This window comes from Rhea americana, unplaced genomic scaffold (assembly GCF_003343005.1).
Source record: "Rhea americana isolate MKP2758 unplaced genomic scaffold, rheAme1 scaffold_18, whole genome shotgun sequence".
Lineage (NCBI taxonomy): Eukaryota > Metazoa > Chordata > Aves > Rheiformes > Rheidae > Rhea > Rhea americana.
In genome coordinates, this window is record NW_028185927.1 from 677,258 (window position 1) to 695,401 (window position 18,144).

The 18,144-nt window shown below is 39.2% G+C and overlaps 1 protein-coding gene across 3 annotated transcripts in view; it reads left to right on the plus strand.

The window, feature by feature from the left end:
* DPH6 (diphthamine biosynthesis 6) overlaps positions 1-11,139 on the plus strand; it is a 205,738-nt gene extending 194,599 nt beyond the window's left edge. For all 3 annotated transcript variants that reach the window (XM_085301634.1, XM_085301635.1, XM_085301637.1), the window contains exon 15: positions 10,826-11,139. In XM_085301634.1, the coding sequence (XP_085157760.1) occupies positions 10,826-10,941 (116 nt within the window). In that variant the 3' untranslated portion in view covers positions 10,942-11,139. The remainder of the gene's footprint in view (positions 1-10,825) is intronic.
* The last annotated feature ends 7,005 nt before the right edge of the window (positions 11,140-18,144 follow it).

Consider the following 18,144-nt stretch of genomic DNA (forward strand, 5'->3'; position numbering starts at 1 on the left):
AGTGATGAATTTTTGGTCACTTGTAGACTCATTCTAGGATTAAATCAGTGACCTCGCGATGAAAGGCAGTGAATGCCATGACCACTCTTGTCTTTTTTTCCAGGCAGCTGTGATTAAACTGCGCTGTGAAGCCAGTCCTGGATCAATATGAATGATCTTCATCGACCTAATAATGTGTTTAACATGTTCTGGTGCACTTTTGTCTGGTTTTGTTACGATAGGTTGTTTACATTAGTGCAGCAGATTGATTTAAAGTTTCAGAGCTCATTATAACAGTAAACATCTAGAAATAATCTCACTAGTTTGCACATGATACTATATATAAATACGTAATATACTGTGCCAGCTCCTCAGCAGGTGTAAATTAGCATATCTACAATGTACAACAGTTGAGAATAAGGCCTAGCAACTGAAAATGCTTGTTCCATCAGTATTATTTTAAACAATCACAGCTTAATTTGATATATAGCATGCAGCATATGATCTTCTCTGTACCCAATCTAAAGATGGTTTTCACAAAATCTCTTTAAAAACCTTTTCTATTATTTGCAGGCTAAATTCTCCCACTAGTAGATAAATGTATGCAATGTTCACTAGTTACATAAGCATTTCTTCACCGTTAGAGGTAGCCTTTTGGATATACTGTGTCCAGTGAGATATTTCTTAAACCCATAGGTTTAGAGACTATTTAACAGAGTTGAATAAACGAATAAATGTGGAAGTTGTACCAAACATATCATTTGGGGATGTCAAAGCACTTAACAAACATTGTTACAACTGAGTCCATGTGTAACCACTGAAGGACATATTTGCTTCAGTATGTCTCATGACAGCTTCTTAAAAAATATACTTAAGTGAATTTAACACTTGTGAAAGGTGCCAGATTGACAGCCCTGGAGATAAAAGTTCTTGAATTACCAGCAGGCACAGTCGAGCTTCCCACACACAGCCCCACCAGCGTTCCCAACCTTACCTGGGGGGCACAGCTACCAACTGTCCTACAGTTTGCAAATCTGTGCCATCTACTGCTCTGGGACTACAGGGCAGGAGTCAGTAGCTGCAGTGGGACCTAAAGGTGAAAAAGCAAGTTTCGTAATTACTGCACAGGTGCTGTTGCAGTTGATCATTTTCACACCAAGTTTCAATTAAACTAAAAAAAAAAAATCCAGGAAGTGCACATTTTTCTGTTGCTGTATAGAAGAAAGTGTGTGCAAGCCTCTAGTGAATCCTGCAGTTTTATCTGTCTGCACAGACACATTCGGGTTGCTCGGTGAGCAAGCAAGTGCTTACAGATACTGAGAAGTGCATTCTTCAATGCCTCTTGAAAAACTGGTCCTTACTGTTTTATGTATTTGTAATAATCTGTCTCCATTCATGACTCATCCCCACATCGTATCATTATATCCTTTCCTCCCTAGAGATATCGAACACAGCTGGCGTACAAACTCAATAACCATCCTCCCCTTAAAGAGATAGAGTAAGATAAGGCTGAAACATGGTACACAGAGAAAATAGGCTTGTGATCTTTGCACTCTGTCATGGCTTTAGAAAAAACACAAGTTCTCTCAGCAATTGTACTGAGAAAGTTCAGTCTCCCCTTCTCTTTGAAATTGTATTTAGATCTCAGTGTGACTACTGGAAGGGCATGTTTAAGTGTTTCTTTATTCAGTGCAGAAGGTTAATGACATTTTAAACAAAAGTGCGCATTTATAACCTTGTATAGGCTGATTCTCAACCTGTATATAGGACGCTGCTAAAAACGGAACAGTGGAAAACACAAAGCAATGAGTTTTCCTGCTGTGCTGCTGTTTTCTAAACTATAGCCAGTAACTTGAAAGAATTATTATGGAAGCTAAATCTTAATTCTTTCTACTGAGAAATAGCCATAACTAATATGCAGAAGAGCTCAGCAATATTTTTTATCTTTAAAAGAGTCACATTTCTTTCCATGACTTGCCACTGATGTGCTTGATAAAATACCTAATTTGACTGGTGCTGCGTACTTTGGAAGATAACTTCTGCATATCCAGAGAGTTGGGCAGCACATAAATATCTTAGGAATGGCATTTGAGATTGAAATTTTAATTGATATAAATACCAGTGTAAGAAAATCTCATTTGGTGATTGACTAATTCGCTTACCTCCTCAGCATTCCTGGTACATCTGGCACGCTGCTTTGCTGCTGTACAGCTTTCAGAAGCGTTCATACCAGCCTTCAAACTGAGCTGAAGTTTAGACACTTGGGAGGAAGTTTGGGAGATATTGTTTTAAGATGGTAGTATTCGTAAACACGGTTAAAATATTTTACCTTAGCCAGCCTCAGTTCTTCTCCTTGCAGGAAAATAGAGGCTTTCTCAGCTTTAAAGTAGAGATGGATAACCGTTTTGGTCATTTTCTCTAATCCTTCACAGGTTTGCTCTCTTTATTTCATTCTTTCACGTTTTGTCTAGCCTAGCTTCAAATATCTGGTGTGGCTGAGTATCATCCTCTGCAGACTCTGTATCAGGTTTTGTTTTGGGTTATTTTTTATGTCTCTTTTTGCATAGTACTTAATTGCATTTTCATTTCATTCATTTCATAATGAAGTTCCTAGTTATAACCATATCATGTATAAACTTGACTTCAGTCTGCTCTCTATTACCCCCAACCAAGAAGTCTCCTTTTCCCAACCACATTTTTAAGATTTTTGAACCAGTAGCTGGCCTTTTCCTTAGTGTGACAACAGAAGAAAGGCAAAAGGATTTTCTTGCCTGCTCCCTGGGTCAGTGGTGAGATATGTCAGGGACTTTCTCTTGCAGAATGACAGTACTCTGTTCCTAGAAAAATACAGGGGAAAGGAACAAATGCTTAGCTATTTTTTCTAAGATGTATAGTACACTTTATCACTGAAGACGTTATTTAGAAGCAGAGGTTCCCTAAAGTTTAGCTGTCCCATGTTTAAGCTCTAAGGATGTGTCTCAGTTCATCAGTTTGACAACTTTTTACAGGTRTGAGATACAGTTTTTCATTTTCTTTAGGAAAGGAGAGAGATCAGAACTCTATATTAGAGAAGCCAAGGAGAGAGGTTCTCTCATGATCTGTTAAACAGAACCTTCAGAAGAATAGAAAGGGGTTGGTTCCTTCCCATCCTCATGTAACTTGAATTACAGGGTTTAGTAAGTGAACAGGATCGTAAGCTAAACCCTGCAGACTCCAGGAAGCTCTAATTAACACCCACAAGGAGTAACTTTTCTGAAATTAGTCTTTAAGCAAACTTTGCTCTGAAAACAAAACAAGGTTGATAAAAGAGATGCATTGCCTAAGCTGACAGGCCCACAATTGAACCACCGCTAAAAATAACATTTTTGTCTACTAATTTTCTTTCAAATGCTAAAAAATGTACTAGCTACAGTGTAAAAAACTTTCCTTGTTACTCAGCCAAATGACTCRGCTCTAGAAAAGTAAAGGTCCCGTAATGTTAATACCCTCCCTGATGATGAGTGAACCCTTTTCTCTTCCCACTCTCCTGTCTAAGCAAGGAGGAAGAGCAAAGAAGCTGGTGAGACTGGGAAGGGGATGGGTGACCTTGGRTTCCTTCAGAGCTGGTCATTGGAGGCTGGGTGTCCCTCTCCACTCCCCTCCGATGGCACAGAGTACAGCCACCCTCGCTGACTAGCGAGTTTAGATTAAAGCAAGCTAATCATTTCTCTGTGTAAYGTCTCCCGTTAACAAATGAAGACCACGACAGCTCTCCAGTGCGCTTGCAACTTTTCCTCCCTGATCCTGGGCTCAGGAGCTGACAGGAAGGTATGCAGGGACACGCAGGAAGCTTCTCTCCCTCTGCCGAGCTGTAAGAAGAGTTTCTCACACTGCTGCAGATACAGTAAAACCTGCTCAAGCCTACAGCAGAGGTAGCTTCCAAAGGAACAAGCAGTCCACTGCACAAACAACACTAGCAGTAAAATATCTTCTTTTTACGGTATTTTTTTTTTTGTCAGAGACTTCATTTGATGACTGTTCTGCTCTGTGAGGTGCTAGCCTGTTGTGTGTGTTTCTGTGCCTCCAACTCGCAGTATTCTGCCATCAGAAGGCATTGAGTCCTATCAGTCTGGATGCTGATAAACATGTCCTTCCCAAGAGAGGTGGCAATCTGAAATGGTTCTTTAGTATTAGGGGCAGGGTGAAGGAGAAGGCTAACATTGACATTAGTGTTTCAAATACAAACTGTATTTTCATCTGTTATGTGATTACTTGACAATCATAGAATCATAGAATCAGTACRGTCGGAAGGGACCTCTGGAGATCATCTGGTCCAATCTCCCCGCTCAGCAGGGTCACCTACAGCATGGTAGACAGGGTTGCATCCAGGCGGGCCTTGAAGATCTCCAGAGAAGGAGACTCCACAACCTCTCTGGCAGCCTGGTCCAGGGCTCCGTCACTCTCACAGGGAAGAAATTCCCCCTCATGTTCAGGCAGAACTTCCTGTGCTTCAGTTTCTGCCCATGGCCTCTTGTCCTGTCACACGGGGCAACTGAAAAGAGTTTGTCCCCGTCCCCTTGACACCCTCCCTTCAGGTACTTGTCCACATTGATCAGATCCCCCCTCAGTATTCTCTTCCCCAGGCTGAAGAGGCCCAGCTCTCGCAGCTGTTCCTCATAGGGCAGGTGCTCCAGCCCTCTGATCATCCTCGTAGCCCTACGCTGGACTCTCTGCAGTAGCTCCATGTCTCTCTTGTAGTGGGGAGCCCAGAACTGGACGCAGTACTCGAGATGAGGCCTCCCCAGGGCTGAGCAGAGGGGCAGGATCACCTCCCTCGACCTGCTGGCAACACTCTGCCTAATGCACCCCATTACCCCATGCAACCCCATGCACCATTGGCCTTCCTGGCCACAAGGGCACATTGCTGACTCATGGTCAACTTGTCGTCCACCAGCACTCCCAGGTCCTTCTCTGCAGAGCTGCTCTCCAGGTCAGCCCCCAGCTTGTACCACTGCCTGGGGTTATTTCTCCCTAGGTGCAGGACTCTGCACTTGCCCTTGTTGAACCTCAKGAGGTTCCTCTCTGCCCAGCTCTCCAGCCTGTCCAGGTCTCCATCTTAATTCTTATAACTAAAACTAGTTTGGTGTGAGCAGCAAGAAGTCCTTCAGTAAAGATAGAACTATGCAGTTTAGATCCATCTGTAAATGCAAGGTAAATTGAAATGGAATGTAATAAAAATGTACCAAAAAGTACATTTCTATGAAAGACTTGTTTGCATGCAGTGCAAACTTTTACAGGTCTAAACGGCTGTTATGGCATCTGACTAGGCATATATTTGTAGAGAACTGGCTCCCAAATGCAGTCCTGGTAACTGCCTCTGCAATTTCATTTTTTTTCTTCTAGGTCATGTGGTTTTTTTTACAAATAGGCCTAAAAGGTAAATCTACTTTTCTTAAAAGTCCAAATTATACCAATTCMATTTTGTTTTTTAAAAACAAATGTTGTTACATATTCATCATGCAAAGTGAAAGCTTATTCACCAAATGTTGATTTTGAAAGAAGAGAGAGACTCTTGACACAGCTTGAGAAATCTTTGCAACACATTGGATTTCCAAGTTAGGTAGCACAGAACATTAATACTTTTGCTTTACATGTTGTAGTTTCAAAGACTGACTTGGTGTTATCATAGGTTAAAATGAGTTTCGCAGCCTTACCCAGATCCCTGTTGGTCATCTGTCTCCTTTACATTGGCAAAACACTTCCCCCACAGTTGAAAGCAGCTGGTTAACCCTTATTCAGAAAGAAATCCCAGGCCAAGTGATCAAAGTGCTTCAGCAGTGTTGCAAAAAGGAGCTTATATCGTTTCCAGAAATGTGCCTAGTCTGCTATACCAAAAGGTGCCAAAGGTAAATCAAAATGTATAAACCAGTTTGGATGTTTTATTTATAGTAACAATTAGCATATAATGGAACTCTGCATTTTAACAGTGCTTAACCAAACTTAATTACAGCCTGATTATTCATGAGAAGTAGGCAAATCATCAGTCCTGATGTTATAAATAAGTAGGCAAAGACAGACTGTAGCTTGCTCAAAACCTGAAGGACTAAGGGAAATTAGTGTAGTAGCCTGGATGAACAAGCAGGGGTGGTTGGTTTCCACAGCACTTTCTTCCTCCAATCTCTTATGTTTAGTTATTGTCAAATTCCCTCTTTTTTTTTTTTTTTTTTCCAAACGGGTGTTTCCCACCTGAAAAAAAATTGAAACTGACTTCAAATTTTATAATTTGGGAAGAATTTGTAAAAACATAGAGTAACATGTCTTTGGCCAGTTTTTCCTGGACCTGATAGGTGCTTAGCATTTTTAAAGGTCTAACTGCTATGTTTAGTTGTCAAAATGGAAGCACAATTCTTTTCAAAATGTTGCCTCAATTTTTCCTGTGAATAGAGCAGGTTTGAAAACCCAGTCTCTTAACAGGAAAATGGCCAACATGACCGACTTTTGACGATATAATTAAGAATAAGGGACTTTATGAAAAGCCAAGTAGGGGAATGTGCCCACATTTTCTTCATTTAAAATCTTCAAGTTTGCAAGAAAAAAAATCAAAAAAATCATCTTTTGGAAAACAATTTGCCCTTACATTCCAACAGTATATTTTTATTTACTAGATTTGCTCTTATTTTGTACAGGAAGGTGCTAACTGAAATAGAATGAATGAATTGCACTGATTCTGTTTTAAAATCTAACATTTAACTACATTATTTTATATTAAGTACAAGTTTGTAAAAAATCCTAAACTGATTTCTCTGGCACATAAGCCTCATAAAAAGTGATAAAAACGCTTAATTGCTTAAAAGCATATTTTCCTTCCTGGCTATAGTTATAAATCGCAGAGACAGTCAGCTAGAAGTTTGACAGAGGGGGAGGGGGTCTCCAGCTCCTTGTGTTTTAGATTTTCACTGCACTGCCCGATCATTTAAGGAAGATGCTTGTTCCAGACAGCTTTAATTAAACTCTGCTGTGAGACTGTATATAGATCAATGGAAATGATCCATAACAACAGGCTAATCGTGTATTTAACAGTGTCCAGTCCGGTTCAATCACCTCCTACCGTATCTGTGGCTGTACATTCGTGTGGCAAAGCCTTGAATGTGTGTATGTATTTTTTTAATCCATTCCATTAGTGACCATATGCTTTGGCTTCAAGGGAGACAAGAACTGTCTGCAATCTGCCAGGGATTTAGGGACATCAATAATTTGTGAATAGTCATGTTGGTACTGGTCGAAGGGTTAAGTGCTCTGCACACCAGGGGCACATCTTTTGGGACTGGAACTCTTAGTCAACTGTTAGGAACCTGATCCCCTGTGACGCGTCTTTTCAAAGTACACGCTGCATGTCAGATCCATACAGCTGAAGCAATGGAGAGCTTTATTAGCTCGGGGATTTAAAGACCTGCTCTGAGCAATGTAACAATATCTTTTGGTTAAAAATTGAAGGAAAGATAGCAGTTGTAATATCAAAGTGATTTTTTTTATATACTGGGCTAAATGTGATCTTTCTTTTTGTTACCCTTTTCCTCATCATTGTGGGCTATTAGATTACTCCCCACCTGCAAATAGCCAGTGAAACAGGATATGTCAGCAATAATAAGGACCTGGTTTTGCAAACATACAGGTGTGTTCTGCGGCCTCATACGTGTGAGGACTGCAGGAGAATGCCTAAAGACCCTATCAAAGTCAGTAAGAACATCAATGTAAAAAACATTTTCTTAGTCATTTGCAATGACCCTATAAAGACTTCTAGGACATTGTTCTATCTACTAAGCACGAAAAGCACCATTAAAAACAATAACTTACCATTCTAAATTGTGCCCTGTTATATGGAAGGGTTGTTAGGTTGGTGTGAAGGATCGTTGTACTACCGATCTCATTATCATGCCCTGAAAAAGGAATGGCAGGAATAAATAATATTGCTGGAAGTTTTGGTGAGAGAGGAAAAGACTTTGAATTACTCTTATTCATTCTAGGTTGTGAGTATGTTCGTCTCCACACGCTTCTCTCAGTTGTGTCTCGTTCAAGAGAAAAATTCATAGTGGTGCAGAGCGAAGCTCAGTATGAAACCTGTGCACAGCTTCTGCTGTTTGGTTGGGAGCAGAGGTATCCATCTTACAGGGTGAAGCTTACCTGTTTTAGGCAAATTTCAGATAGTAATAATAATTAATGATGGCTGTCACAGGAAATGAAAACATACACAAAACAGACCACTTGTTTGYTGCTTGCTGCTCAGCTTTTTTGCTTGTGTTTTAATGAATATTCTGTATCAGGAGACATTAAATGATTTTAAAACTGGTACCTATGTGGCTCCTGTTAGAGCTCCAGGAAACACTCCCACTGTACCCCCACCTCTTCCCTTTGCACATTTTCATTTGTAAGGTCAACTTTTAGAGGAATGGCATGCAACTTAAACACTTCCACAARTAATAGATAGGAAAGAAATATTTGAAATCTTAAGTGTATTTAAACAAAGAAATACATACTTCAAAAAAATTCCTACTGTTGACTCAGACTCTTGTTTATCTAAAAGCATAATTTGCAGCAGTTGTTAAAAAAAAGATTATGTCTTCATTAGTGTCACATAGTTAAAAATATGCAATTAGTAATGGAGGATTTAGAGGAGTAACTCACATTTTATTTATAGCAGGTAAAAGATATGGCTGTCAATTTTTGCACTGTATCRGCTATGATTACACAGTCTGACACAGATTTACTAATTGTGCATTGTCTTCTGTGATATCTTAGAGTGCAATTTTAGTTTTTCAGATGATCCAGTCTTCTCTTTGGAGGTGAAATCTGAATGAGCAGTCTTTTATCCACAAGTTTTGAAATGTATAAAGATGTAGATCTAAAGCAGAATGTTTTCATATCAAACTATTTGATTTACATGTATAATAAAACATTTAGAGGTTTATGCCCCAGATTTTCATCCATATTTCAATTATACATTTAGGCTTTGCTGCAGCAGTTTGTGCTTGCAGTAGAAAAGGTGGTGGTCTTTTGGAAAGGTGGCTCTTTCTGGCTGTCAGGTCTACTAAGGAATGCTCAGATGTAAATATTTATGGCTATTTTGTGCACCTCAAAAAGCAAAAGAATACAGTTCAATTTCCAGATAGCCTTATTTTCAAATTCTCCCTTTGAAAGTAAAGCCAGGTTTTTTTTATGGTAATTTTTAGTGCTGTTTCATAGCTTTTAAGTCTGTGAAAAAGTTAAAGATAGAAATTATATTTTCACAATTTCTTMTGGAAGAAAGAAATGAACTGTAGTTTTAATAGGGTGTAATTGGTGATTTTTGAGGTGAGATGTTGTTTTTACCCACTTCCACTTACTGCATTCTGAGCCAGCATAACTATGAAATTCCCTGAAACCAAAGCAGAGAAAGAAAATATTAGCTAATGCTTAGTTAGTCACTGCTAAATATCTTGCGATACATCRACTGAATTGCTTGTTACACAGAACATGAAGTCCTTTGACCTTTGAGGTGACTCTTGATCTTAGGTTCACCTCTGTTCTCCTCCCTAACGTCAATGACGTTAATACAAAACTGCAGAATTTCAGCAGACTGCTGCTGTCTTTGCGGTATTTCGTAGGTAGCATTTCCACTGTTACATTAATTCCTGCTGCTGAGTGCCAGCAGAGCAGCGCTAGCCTCTGTAAATACAATAGCAAATTTCCTCTTTTATCCTATATGAGATAACACTTTGCCTGAACTGCATATTCACAGTTTCACAGGCAGTGAGGGAAAAAAAAAAATCTGTGACACTCTTCAAGTTCTGCCCTCTTTACACCCGCTCTAGCCAAGAATGCTTAGTGTTATAAAGAATTGCTGTAATCACAGAAGCTACAGACAGAAATAACTTATCAAAACCAAAACCACGCAGCTTATTCCCTACCATTAGGAAACTGTCTTCTGCAGGATCATTTGGAGAGTTTTTTCCAGTATTCTCTAAAGATTCTTTGTGGATTTTCAGCATGTCCATTGAGACTGCGACATGTCCAGAATGTCTTTGTGCTCATTTTAAATTTTTGGTTCTTTAGTTTTCTTCCATTATTGTCCTAGTTAGATCTTCTCCATTACCAATTCTCTGCCCATAATGGACTTGGAGTTTGTAAACTTCTGTCACATGAGTCCCTTTAGAGCCATCAATAGCTGCATTACATATTTTTTATAGTCTGAATCTCTGTAAATCTAGATCTGCAGTCATGTATGTTGCTGTCTCTGGACTCCCTCCATTATATCTTCAATGCCGCATGTTTCCACGGATTGCAAATGGAAATCGTGTTCACAATGTTTTTTTAGAATATCCCATTTTAACTTTGTACATTGATGTATCTCAGTGGAACCTGAGAGCAGGGTTTCACTTAGAGACAGCTATGTGCAGCTAAATCATCCAAATATCAAAGATTACAAGGAATTGAATTTCAAGTGGTACGTAATATCTTTATTAAAGATAAATACCAGTTGTATCAACTGCATTAATCCTTAGCTATCTTTACTACCTGCATTCAGTTACAGTTTGCTCTATCTGTAGTAATAAGCAGGCCACTCACTCACTCAAAATTGAGCAGCATGCTTTTAACTGTTTTGCTGAATCGTGCAACATGTAAAGCTGATCYGAGATTGGTTGGTTGGGAGCTGGGAGCTGGTGATTATTCCTTCTATATAAACTAAAAAATCAGAATTGCATTTCACTTACCTTTGTTAATTGTGACTCCACGATACTTTTCAAAAGCGTATTTGGAGATGGCACACTTCTTACATAGAAACTGAGACAAAGGCAAAGGGGATTCATGAATTGTTCTGTTTCTGTTTCAGGACTGCAAGAATACCTTGAACAACATCTGGGCAAGAAGACCCCAGCTCTGATTTTAGTACCTGTGATGGATTTACCTGGAAAGGAAGTCATTCATATAACATGCTGGCTAAGCTAGTAGTTTAAAAGAAGTGAATTACTATCAAAGCACAAATTCCATCCAGCAAAGAGCAAAGAAAATAAATGACCATAACTGCATTGTGTATTTTCATTAAGCACCATTGTTTGAATTAAGCAAAGTCATACTTAGCTTGTTAATGATGCCTCATGATRTGTGACAGTCAACTTTGTATGAACAATAAAGGTGATTTTTTAATATTGTGCTTTTTTCTCCCTTATTCTTAGATAGATTATAGKAATAGCAGGGGGCCCTTTGGAGGTGGCAGTTGCTCTGATCCTATCAGTTCTTTGTTTCATATATTTAGGTCTGGTGACACTAATCTGATCTAACTTCTGATCTTTTGGATGGAGGTGGGTGAAATCAGGACATTAGTTCCAATACTGTTTTAAAGACTTATTTGCTCTCAATTTGGCAGTGAATTTTCTGACTTCAGGCCAACTCCTGAGCGCCTTACTTGTGGCCTAATTTTAACCCTTTTCTTGCTCTGAGGAAGAATTTTTCACAGGAGTTTTCAGGATGCACATTTAACCAAAGTGAATAATTGAGATGATGGTCAAACTGTAGGATTTCCCATCTTGCTTTGAGATGCAATAGTGAGTATCCTTGTGCTGTGTATCTGGTAGAGAACTCTTATTTCAGAGCTAGCAGTATCCCCCAGGGCTTCAATCTCCCCTGGAAAATCAACAGGAGTTTTACTGCTGCTTTCATTAAAGCAGGCTCAGACACATTGGAGAAGCCTCTATTGAGTTCATTGCAACTGATATGTTGCTCATAACATGGTAAAGTATGTGTGTAGGAAAGAAAGCCTTTTGGACTTAGCTTGAGGCAGTAGGGCACTGTASAGAAATTTCATTTTCAGGCAAAGGCTATAAAATTAAACCTTGAAGAAAGAGTATCAAACTTATGCCCATGTTCTATATCTGTGTATTCTCTTCGGTTCTTTTCCAGTGTGTGAGCATTGGAGCTACATAACCAGTACTCCAGCTGGCCTTCTCTTTTGCCAGCATATATCTGAGATAACTCCGCGAAAGTCAACGGTATGACAGCAAGTTTAYATTGGGGTGACTGAGGGGTGAATTTAGCACTACCACTTCATTTTCTTCCCCGCCACCAGATACGCATTTGGCAGCTGATACCAAACCAGTGACTAAAGATAAGAGGATCTTCCTCTCCTAGATGCTTCACATGTCCAGCATATTATGCTGATTATTACCTGAAAATGAGATTGTTTAATGTCACTATTCTTTACTGTTACATCAAGAGATGTAGCAGAGCTGCCACCCTCTTTAATAAGAATGATTTTTGTCACAGTTATACAAATATTTTTAGAAGGAGGGAGAAGGTACAGAACTTCTTATATAGCAGTGTATAAATACATGGATGAATTAAATTAAGTTTCTTAAGAAAAACATAAAATAATTTGTTAACAATACATTAGTATATTAACATAAAGCATCATTTTTAGGTTAGACTTAAACATATCTGATCATAATTCTTTCCCATGATCAGAAAAGAACTTGTTAAGACCTGAATGTGCCTGTTCTATTTGAAATGCAGCATTTGTCTGTCTTTTAGAAGGCTAAATAATTTTCTTACCTCTCTCTGGAAATACCAGTATTTTATTTCTTTCAATGTGGCACAAGCTGGRCTAAAATGAAATTAAAGAAGGAAAAAATACTTTTGAAGAAAGGATGATGAAGCACAATTTTTCATAGACACATGCGGAAGCCAAAGAGATGGCATGAGTTTGACTATGTCTCCTATACTTTGTCTATACTGCACTATACTGTGTATTTTAAGATGGCAGGCTATTTGTTCCTAAGGAAGCCRGCTTCCCTTGGAGGTTTCGTGCCTTGAACTAGCCTCTTTTTTCCCGGTGTGGATGCATGGGAAAATGGTAACAGAATTCACTGATGTAAAAAATGATGCAATCATATATTTTTTTTTCCAGACAGAAAGAAATCCTTTTCTTGAGACARCTAGAACTTCTACAGGTTTACTTTGTGAACAGCTGACTTCTTCTTGAAAGGCTTCATACAACCTCGAAATAGTTTGAGTAACTAAAGTTAGAAGCTGGGTTTGCTGAGTTTTAAGTGTGAATGTGGCGATTTGTTCAACATTGATATGCCAGATAGATGAGCAAAGTGCTGCTCCGTATAGAGACCTAATGACTTTTATAACAAAAAGAAATGTCTTAACACCTTTTCATCTGCTTTATGCTGCGCTACTTTCATCATAATTACCTGGCCCTACTATGAACAAGTTGCTTTACAGAGCTCTTTTTCATTTTCTTTGTAACAAAAGTGCTGGCTGAAGAGGGGAGAAGGGAAGATGGGCACACAAGCACACATTCTGTGTGTTTTATGAAAAGAAAGGAAGACAGCTAATATTTAAAATCAGCTAATATGTGCGATTTTTTTTTATAGGACAGACTGCGCTGAGTGTTTACCTAGGCAGGTGTTAATCTTGAGAGTGTAAATTCATATACTGTGGTAAGATGCTGGTTTTGAGAATATAAAAATAAAAATTCTTCTGTTTCTCTGATTTTTGCTAAGCCTGGAGGGAAATGTGTTGTATGCGTATTATGACACAAAAAGCATATTAATCTAGGTTCCAGCACCCAAAACACAGCAAAGCTATGTAATACCTGGGAAAATATCTTTTTTAAATGTAAGCTAGGGTTTTGATTTCTCCTTTCTCTGCTGTAACAAGTGTTAGAATATAGCTTTTATGTCCTTCTTTCTTTCCAAAAAGAATCTATTTCATGTTATTTCTTGTTAGAGATCTCTATGTCAGTGAAATTATGTCTTCTACCTCTTTTAAAAATCTCCATATATTAGTTTCTTTAATTGCTTAAAGCTTGGTAAAGTGAACTGACCAAATACGACTGCAAGACAAAAACTGATTTAATAACTTTGTGTTTTACTCATTTCAAAACCCGGTAATGGCTACAGTGCCAGTGAGCCTTTGCAATGCACATGGCTAAGCTGCCATAAAGCCACCAGAGCTCATCATCCTAAATAGGTTTAAAAATGACATTGAGATATTTTAAGCAGAGATTATTTAATTTTTTTTCCTTGCAAGTTTTATAGTTAGGTGATTCAGGAGCTGATTTGTTACACCAGATAGCATTGGTGCATCTTTCCTCCTAGGTTTCAGAAAGCTKGCAGGCACTGGAAGCAGAAGGTCTCCTGAGTATTAGGGAGGTGATCTGAAGCAGCTATTCTCCTTCAAGGACATTCTGTTCAATCCATTATCTCCTGTCTGTGTGCACTAGTCTAGTCTATCAAAATACAGTGATTGAATAAAACTTTTATTTCAAATAAATGAATGCATTGATTTAATAAAAGCTTTATACTGTATGGTATAATAGTTCTCCAAATGAACACTGAAATCCTAAAACAGAAACTTTTCATGTGTCCAAGTTAAATCTCTGTCACTTCTCTCAGAATGGGTTTGCTGAAGCAAACACAGTTTATACTGTGTGTTAAAGTGAAACTATCCTGATCTCTCTGAGTGCTAACTGGCACTTATCATTTAAGTAACCTGCTTTTACTATTATAAATGTCTGGCATTGGGAATACGTATTAAGAATACTTGACAATTTACTAATTTATGATGTCTTCAGTTGTATTTTAATATTTTTGGCAAGGCAGCCTGTGTTGATGTATTAGCCAAGCATTCAAAATACAGACTTGAGATCTTGAAAGCTTATTTTTTTTTCAACTTTCATCTGAACACTGAATATTTTTGACATATTTTAAATTTTAATCTTAAAAAACAGACTGGGTACCTGTGAACTGAACCCGTATGTTACATGCAAGTGCCCTTTTACTCATGACTCACTGCTCACAATTTCTTGGCTTCAACTTTTGTTGGATTAATTCATGGTTAGGCTTTGCCTGTGGTTTCTTGCCTCTCTCATTTTTAGAGCACTATCTCCTTTTGCCCCGTACTCCCAAAGAGTCGGGTTGTTCAGAGCATTCTTCTCGCAGGATATGTCACTGGTAGCAGTCTCCTTGTCATTGCCTTGATTTTCCATTTCATTTGAAATCTTTGAAAACCATTCCTTGAGCTATGTCTGCTCATCCTGCATTCCCTATCATTTTRCTGTTTTGTGACTGAATCATTTAATCCTAAAGCATTTTGAAATAGTTTTCATATTTTAATCCATTTGGCAAGACTCGTTGCTCACAATAAAAACAGATGTGCTCAGAATAGGTCGTATTTCACTTTTTGTTTTCCTAGTTTTCAGAAATTCCAGAACTTCTCTAAATTATGCAGATCTTCAAATCAGAAGAAGATAGTGGTTTAGGGTCAGGAGGGGGAATTCTGAACTAAATTCTCTGAACAAATTGGCAGCTGTTGTGATCTAGTGACTTGTCAGGAGACTCCAGAGTCAAGAGACAGGTTAGGATCATCTCACCCCCTTACTGATTGAGTTTAAGCAAATTCATCAGTTTTCTGGTAGCTCTGTTTCCTTATTTGTATCTTTTAAATAATGTTTTCTCACCCTGGTAAAGGTTTTAAGGAAAAAAAAAAAAACACTATATTGTAGTCACACAACCTGGAATAACAAAAAGTTTAGCCAGAGTGAGAAGTGCACAAAGGTGTGAAAATGACGTTGTAATGGAAACAGTATTGAATGTCTTCACAGATACCAATTTGCATTTGTACAATCTGGAAAGATTTTCTCCCGGTACGCTACCTGCGGCAGTCACAGATCACAGGACGAGTCTATATAATACATCTAGTAACATTAATGMTACTTTTTTATAGCATGCATCATCCTGGATGATCCCAAAGCGCTTTACAAGTCCAACGGGTACAGTTTTGTTGGGCCAGCGCCGGAGCACCCGCAGGCGCAGACAAGCCCTCTCTGCGGTGTGAACGTAGCTGAGTCGCTGAGGTTCTGCTGCTCGGAGCAGAGCCGCTCTGCTCTCTGCAGAGGGATGTCCCTCTGAGGAGGGACAGTCACCAYGCAGAGACTTCAGCCAGCACTTAGTCCTACCGTGTTCTGTTACTCCTGAGAAGACTWGTTCCACCTAGGTTGTTGCCACGATGGAGGGGGAAAATCGCTCTTCAGGCTCTGCCAGGCAGGAGTTCAYGTGGTTCTGCAGTTCCTGTTATTGACAGCTGTTGATAGTTCTCAATATTCGCACATCCATACAAATTTCTTAGATGTAAGAGTTGTCTCGTTGCGACAAAGTTCAGGCCTACTCCCACTCGGAGCCAGCCATTCTGTAATAAGACCCAGATACATGCAAATGTGGAGTCTTTTGCAACTGAACCAGATTCTCGCAGTTCCAGAGCTGGATCTCTTAAGGTTCAAAGCAGGAGGTGTTAAACAGTATGAAATAATAGAAGAGAAATACAGGAAAGAAGTCAATGCCCAAGGAATAGTATTAGTAGGAACTAGTAGGGAAAACGAGCTAAAAAGGCAAACAAAAGGGCTAGGGACCTAAGGGGATTATTCTTTATTTATAGGATGTCTTTGAAGCAATGGACCCTGGCCTGTCTCCTCACTGTTGCTAGTTGTATCTATAAAAGATTAATGTGTGAAAAACTATTAGGCATAAATAGACTTTCCAGGAAAGAGATCTGGAAATGCATCTAAAAACGTGCCTCTAATTCTTTCAACAAGGTATAAAATGTTAAATGCTTTGACTATTCCGTAAATGTGCTTTGGTCTGGCTTCCGACTGCGAGGATGCCCAGCGGGAGGGGGATCCGCAAGAGGAGCCGCCACTCGCGCCCTTGGGCGCTGCGGGGACGCCTCTCCGGGGCACCGCCGCAGCGCGGGCCAGGGATGCGGCTCGGAGGTCCCGACCGGAGGGCTAGAGCCCGAGGCTGGGGGCTCCTCCGCCCGCCTCCTGCATCACGGCTCGACAGCGCGCCAAGGCTGTGACTCAAGATTTCTGCTCCATTGCTATGGATCCCATTTAAACCTAAAAGACTATTTAAATACCGAAAGTCAGAATATGCCATCTTGCTGCTCAGATTAGGCAAGCCAGATGCAATTCTCTTTATACTGCAATCCCCAGTGCAGGCAAAAAGCTTTCTCAGTTTGAGATCYTGCCACTCACGTAATTATTTAGAGAAAGACAGCTCCACTACTTCAGCTCCGGTACTTCACAAGAGGAATGGAAACATTAGGAAAAGTTTTTTCTTTGATGTAGAATATGCTGCCACTTTTTTGTTATTAAAATAGGAGCTAACTTTAAATAAATAAAATTTTGCCTGGAGGCTTCTGAAAACTAATGTTGTGTTTTGACAGTGTCATTTTTCTGATTCCTGAAAGCATTATGTGAGTTAGCTTAGGACTTCATCACGATTTTTCTTCTGTGCTACATACAGTAAATTATTTTTTCAGCTCTGGGTTTTATTTGATTTCGCTCTCAATCACACACTCACCCAGTCGCATCACTGAGCAACTTTCTTATCTGACAGGTGCTGTTTTTGCCCCCTTTTAAAGGACAGGTGGGTATCAGCACCCAGCAGGGGAAGTGAAGGAGAGACTGCTGTAAAGGGGAGGCAGCTATCACTATTCTGGGGGGCAAAATGGATGAAAAGCAGTTGCCTTTGAAAGTCTTTGAAAAGGAAAATAAACCAAGGAAATGAAGAAAGGTCACACACAAAAAAAAAAAAACTGTGAGAGAAAAGAATTATGAAAAAAAAACCTACATTCAGAAAATGTGCAATTTGTATGTAATGCCTCTTTAATTGGGCTTGTAGGCTTTATATCCTTTAAATTCATGCCTTGCTATAAAAAATATTGATGTAAGGATGATATAGGACTTTCAAAAGAAGCAGATAGTGTTCAAATAACAGCTGATTTGAGACCCCAGCCTTTGATGATAATTTATGGCCCTCTTTAAAAAAAGCAAAGATTCTTTTAGGTGTATGCTCAACTAGAAAACTCAAGTAATGTGTGCTTAGTGAGAGAAAAAAGATTGCTAACTGCACAATGTGTCTTACAGCATAAAGTGCGACCCTAAAATTGCACGTTGCTGAGCATTCTTAATGTGCTGTGAGCAATTCCATCCACTGCATTTCAAACACTGAGTGCACACTCTAATATATACATATATCAGGGGTGGTCAAACTTTYTGATATGTGTCACAAAGTGATTTCAAGGTATAAGCAGAGCTGGCCAAAGGCCTTCAATTCCATTTTACGACAACTATCAGGCTTTGAAATT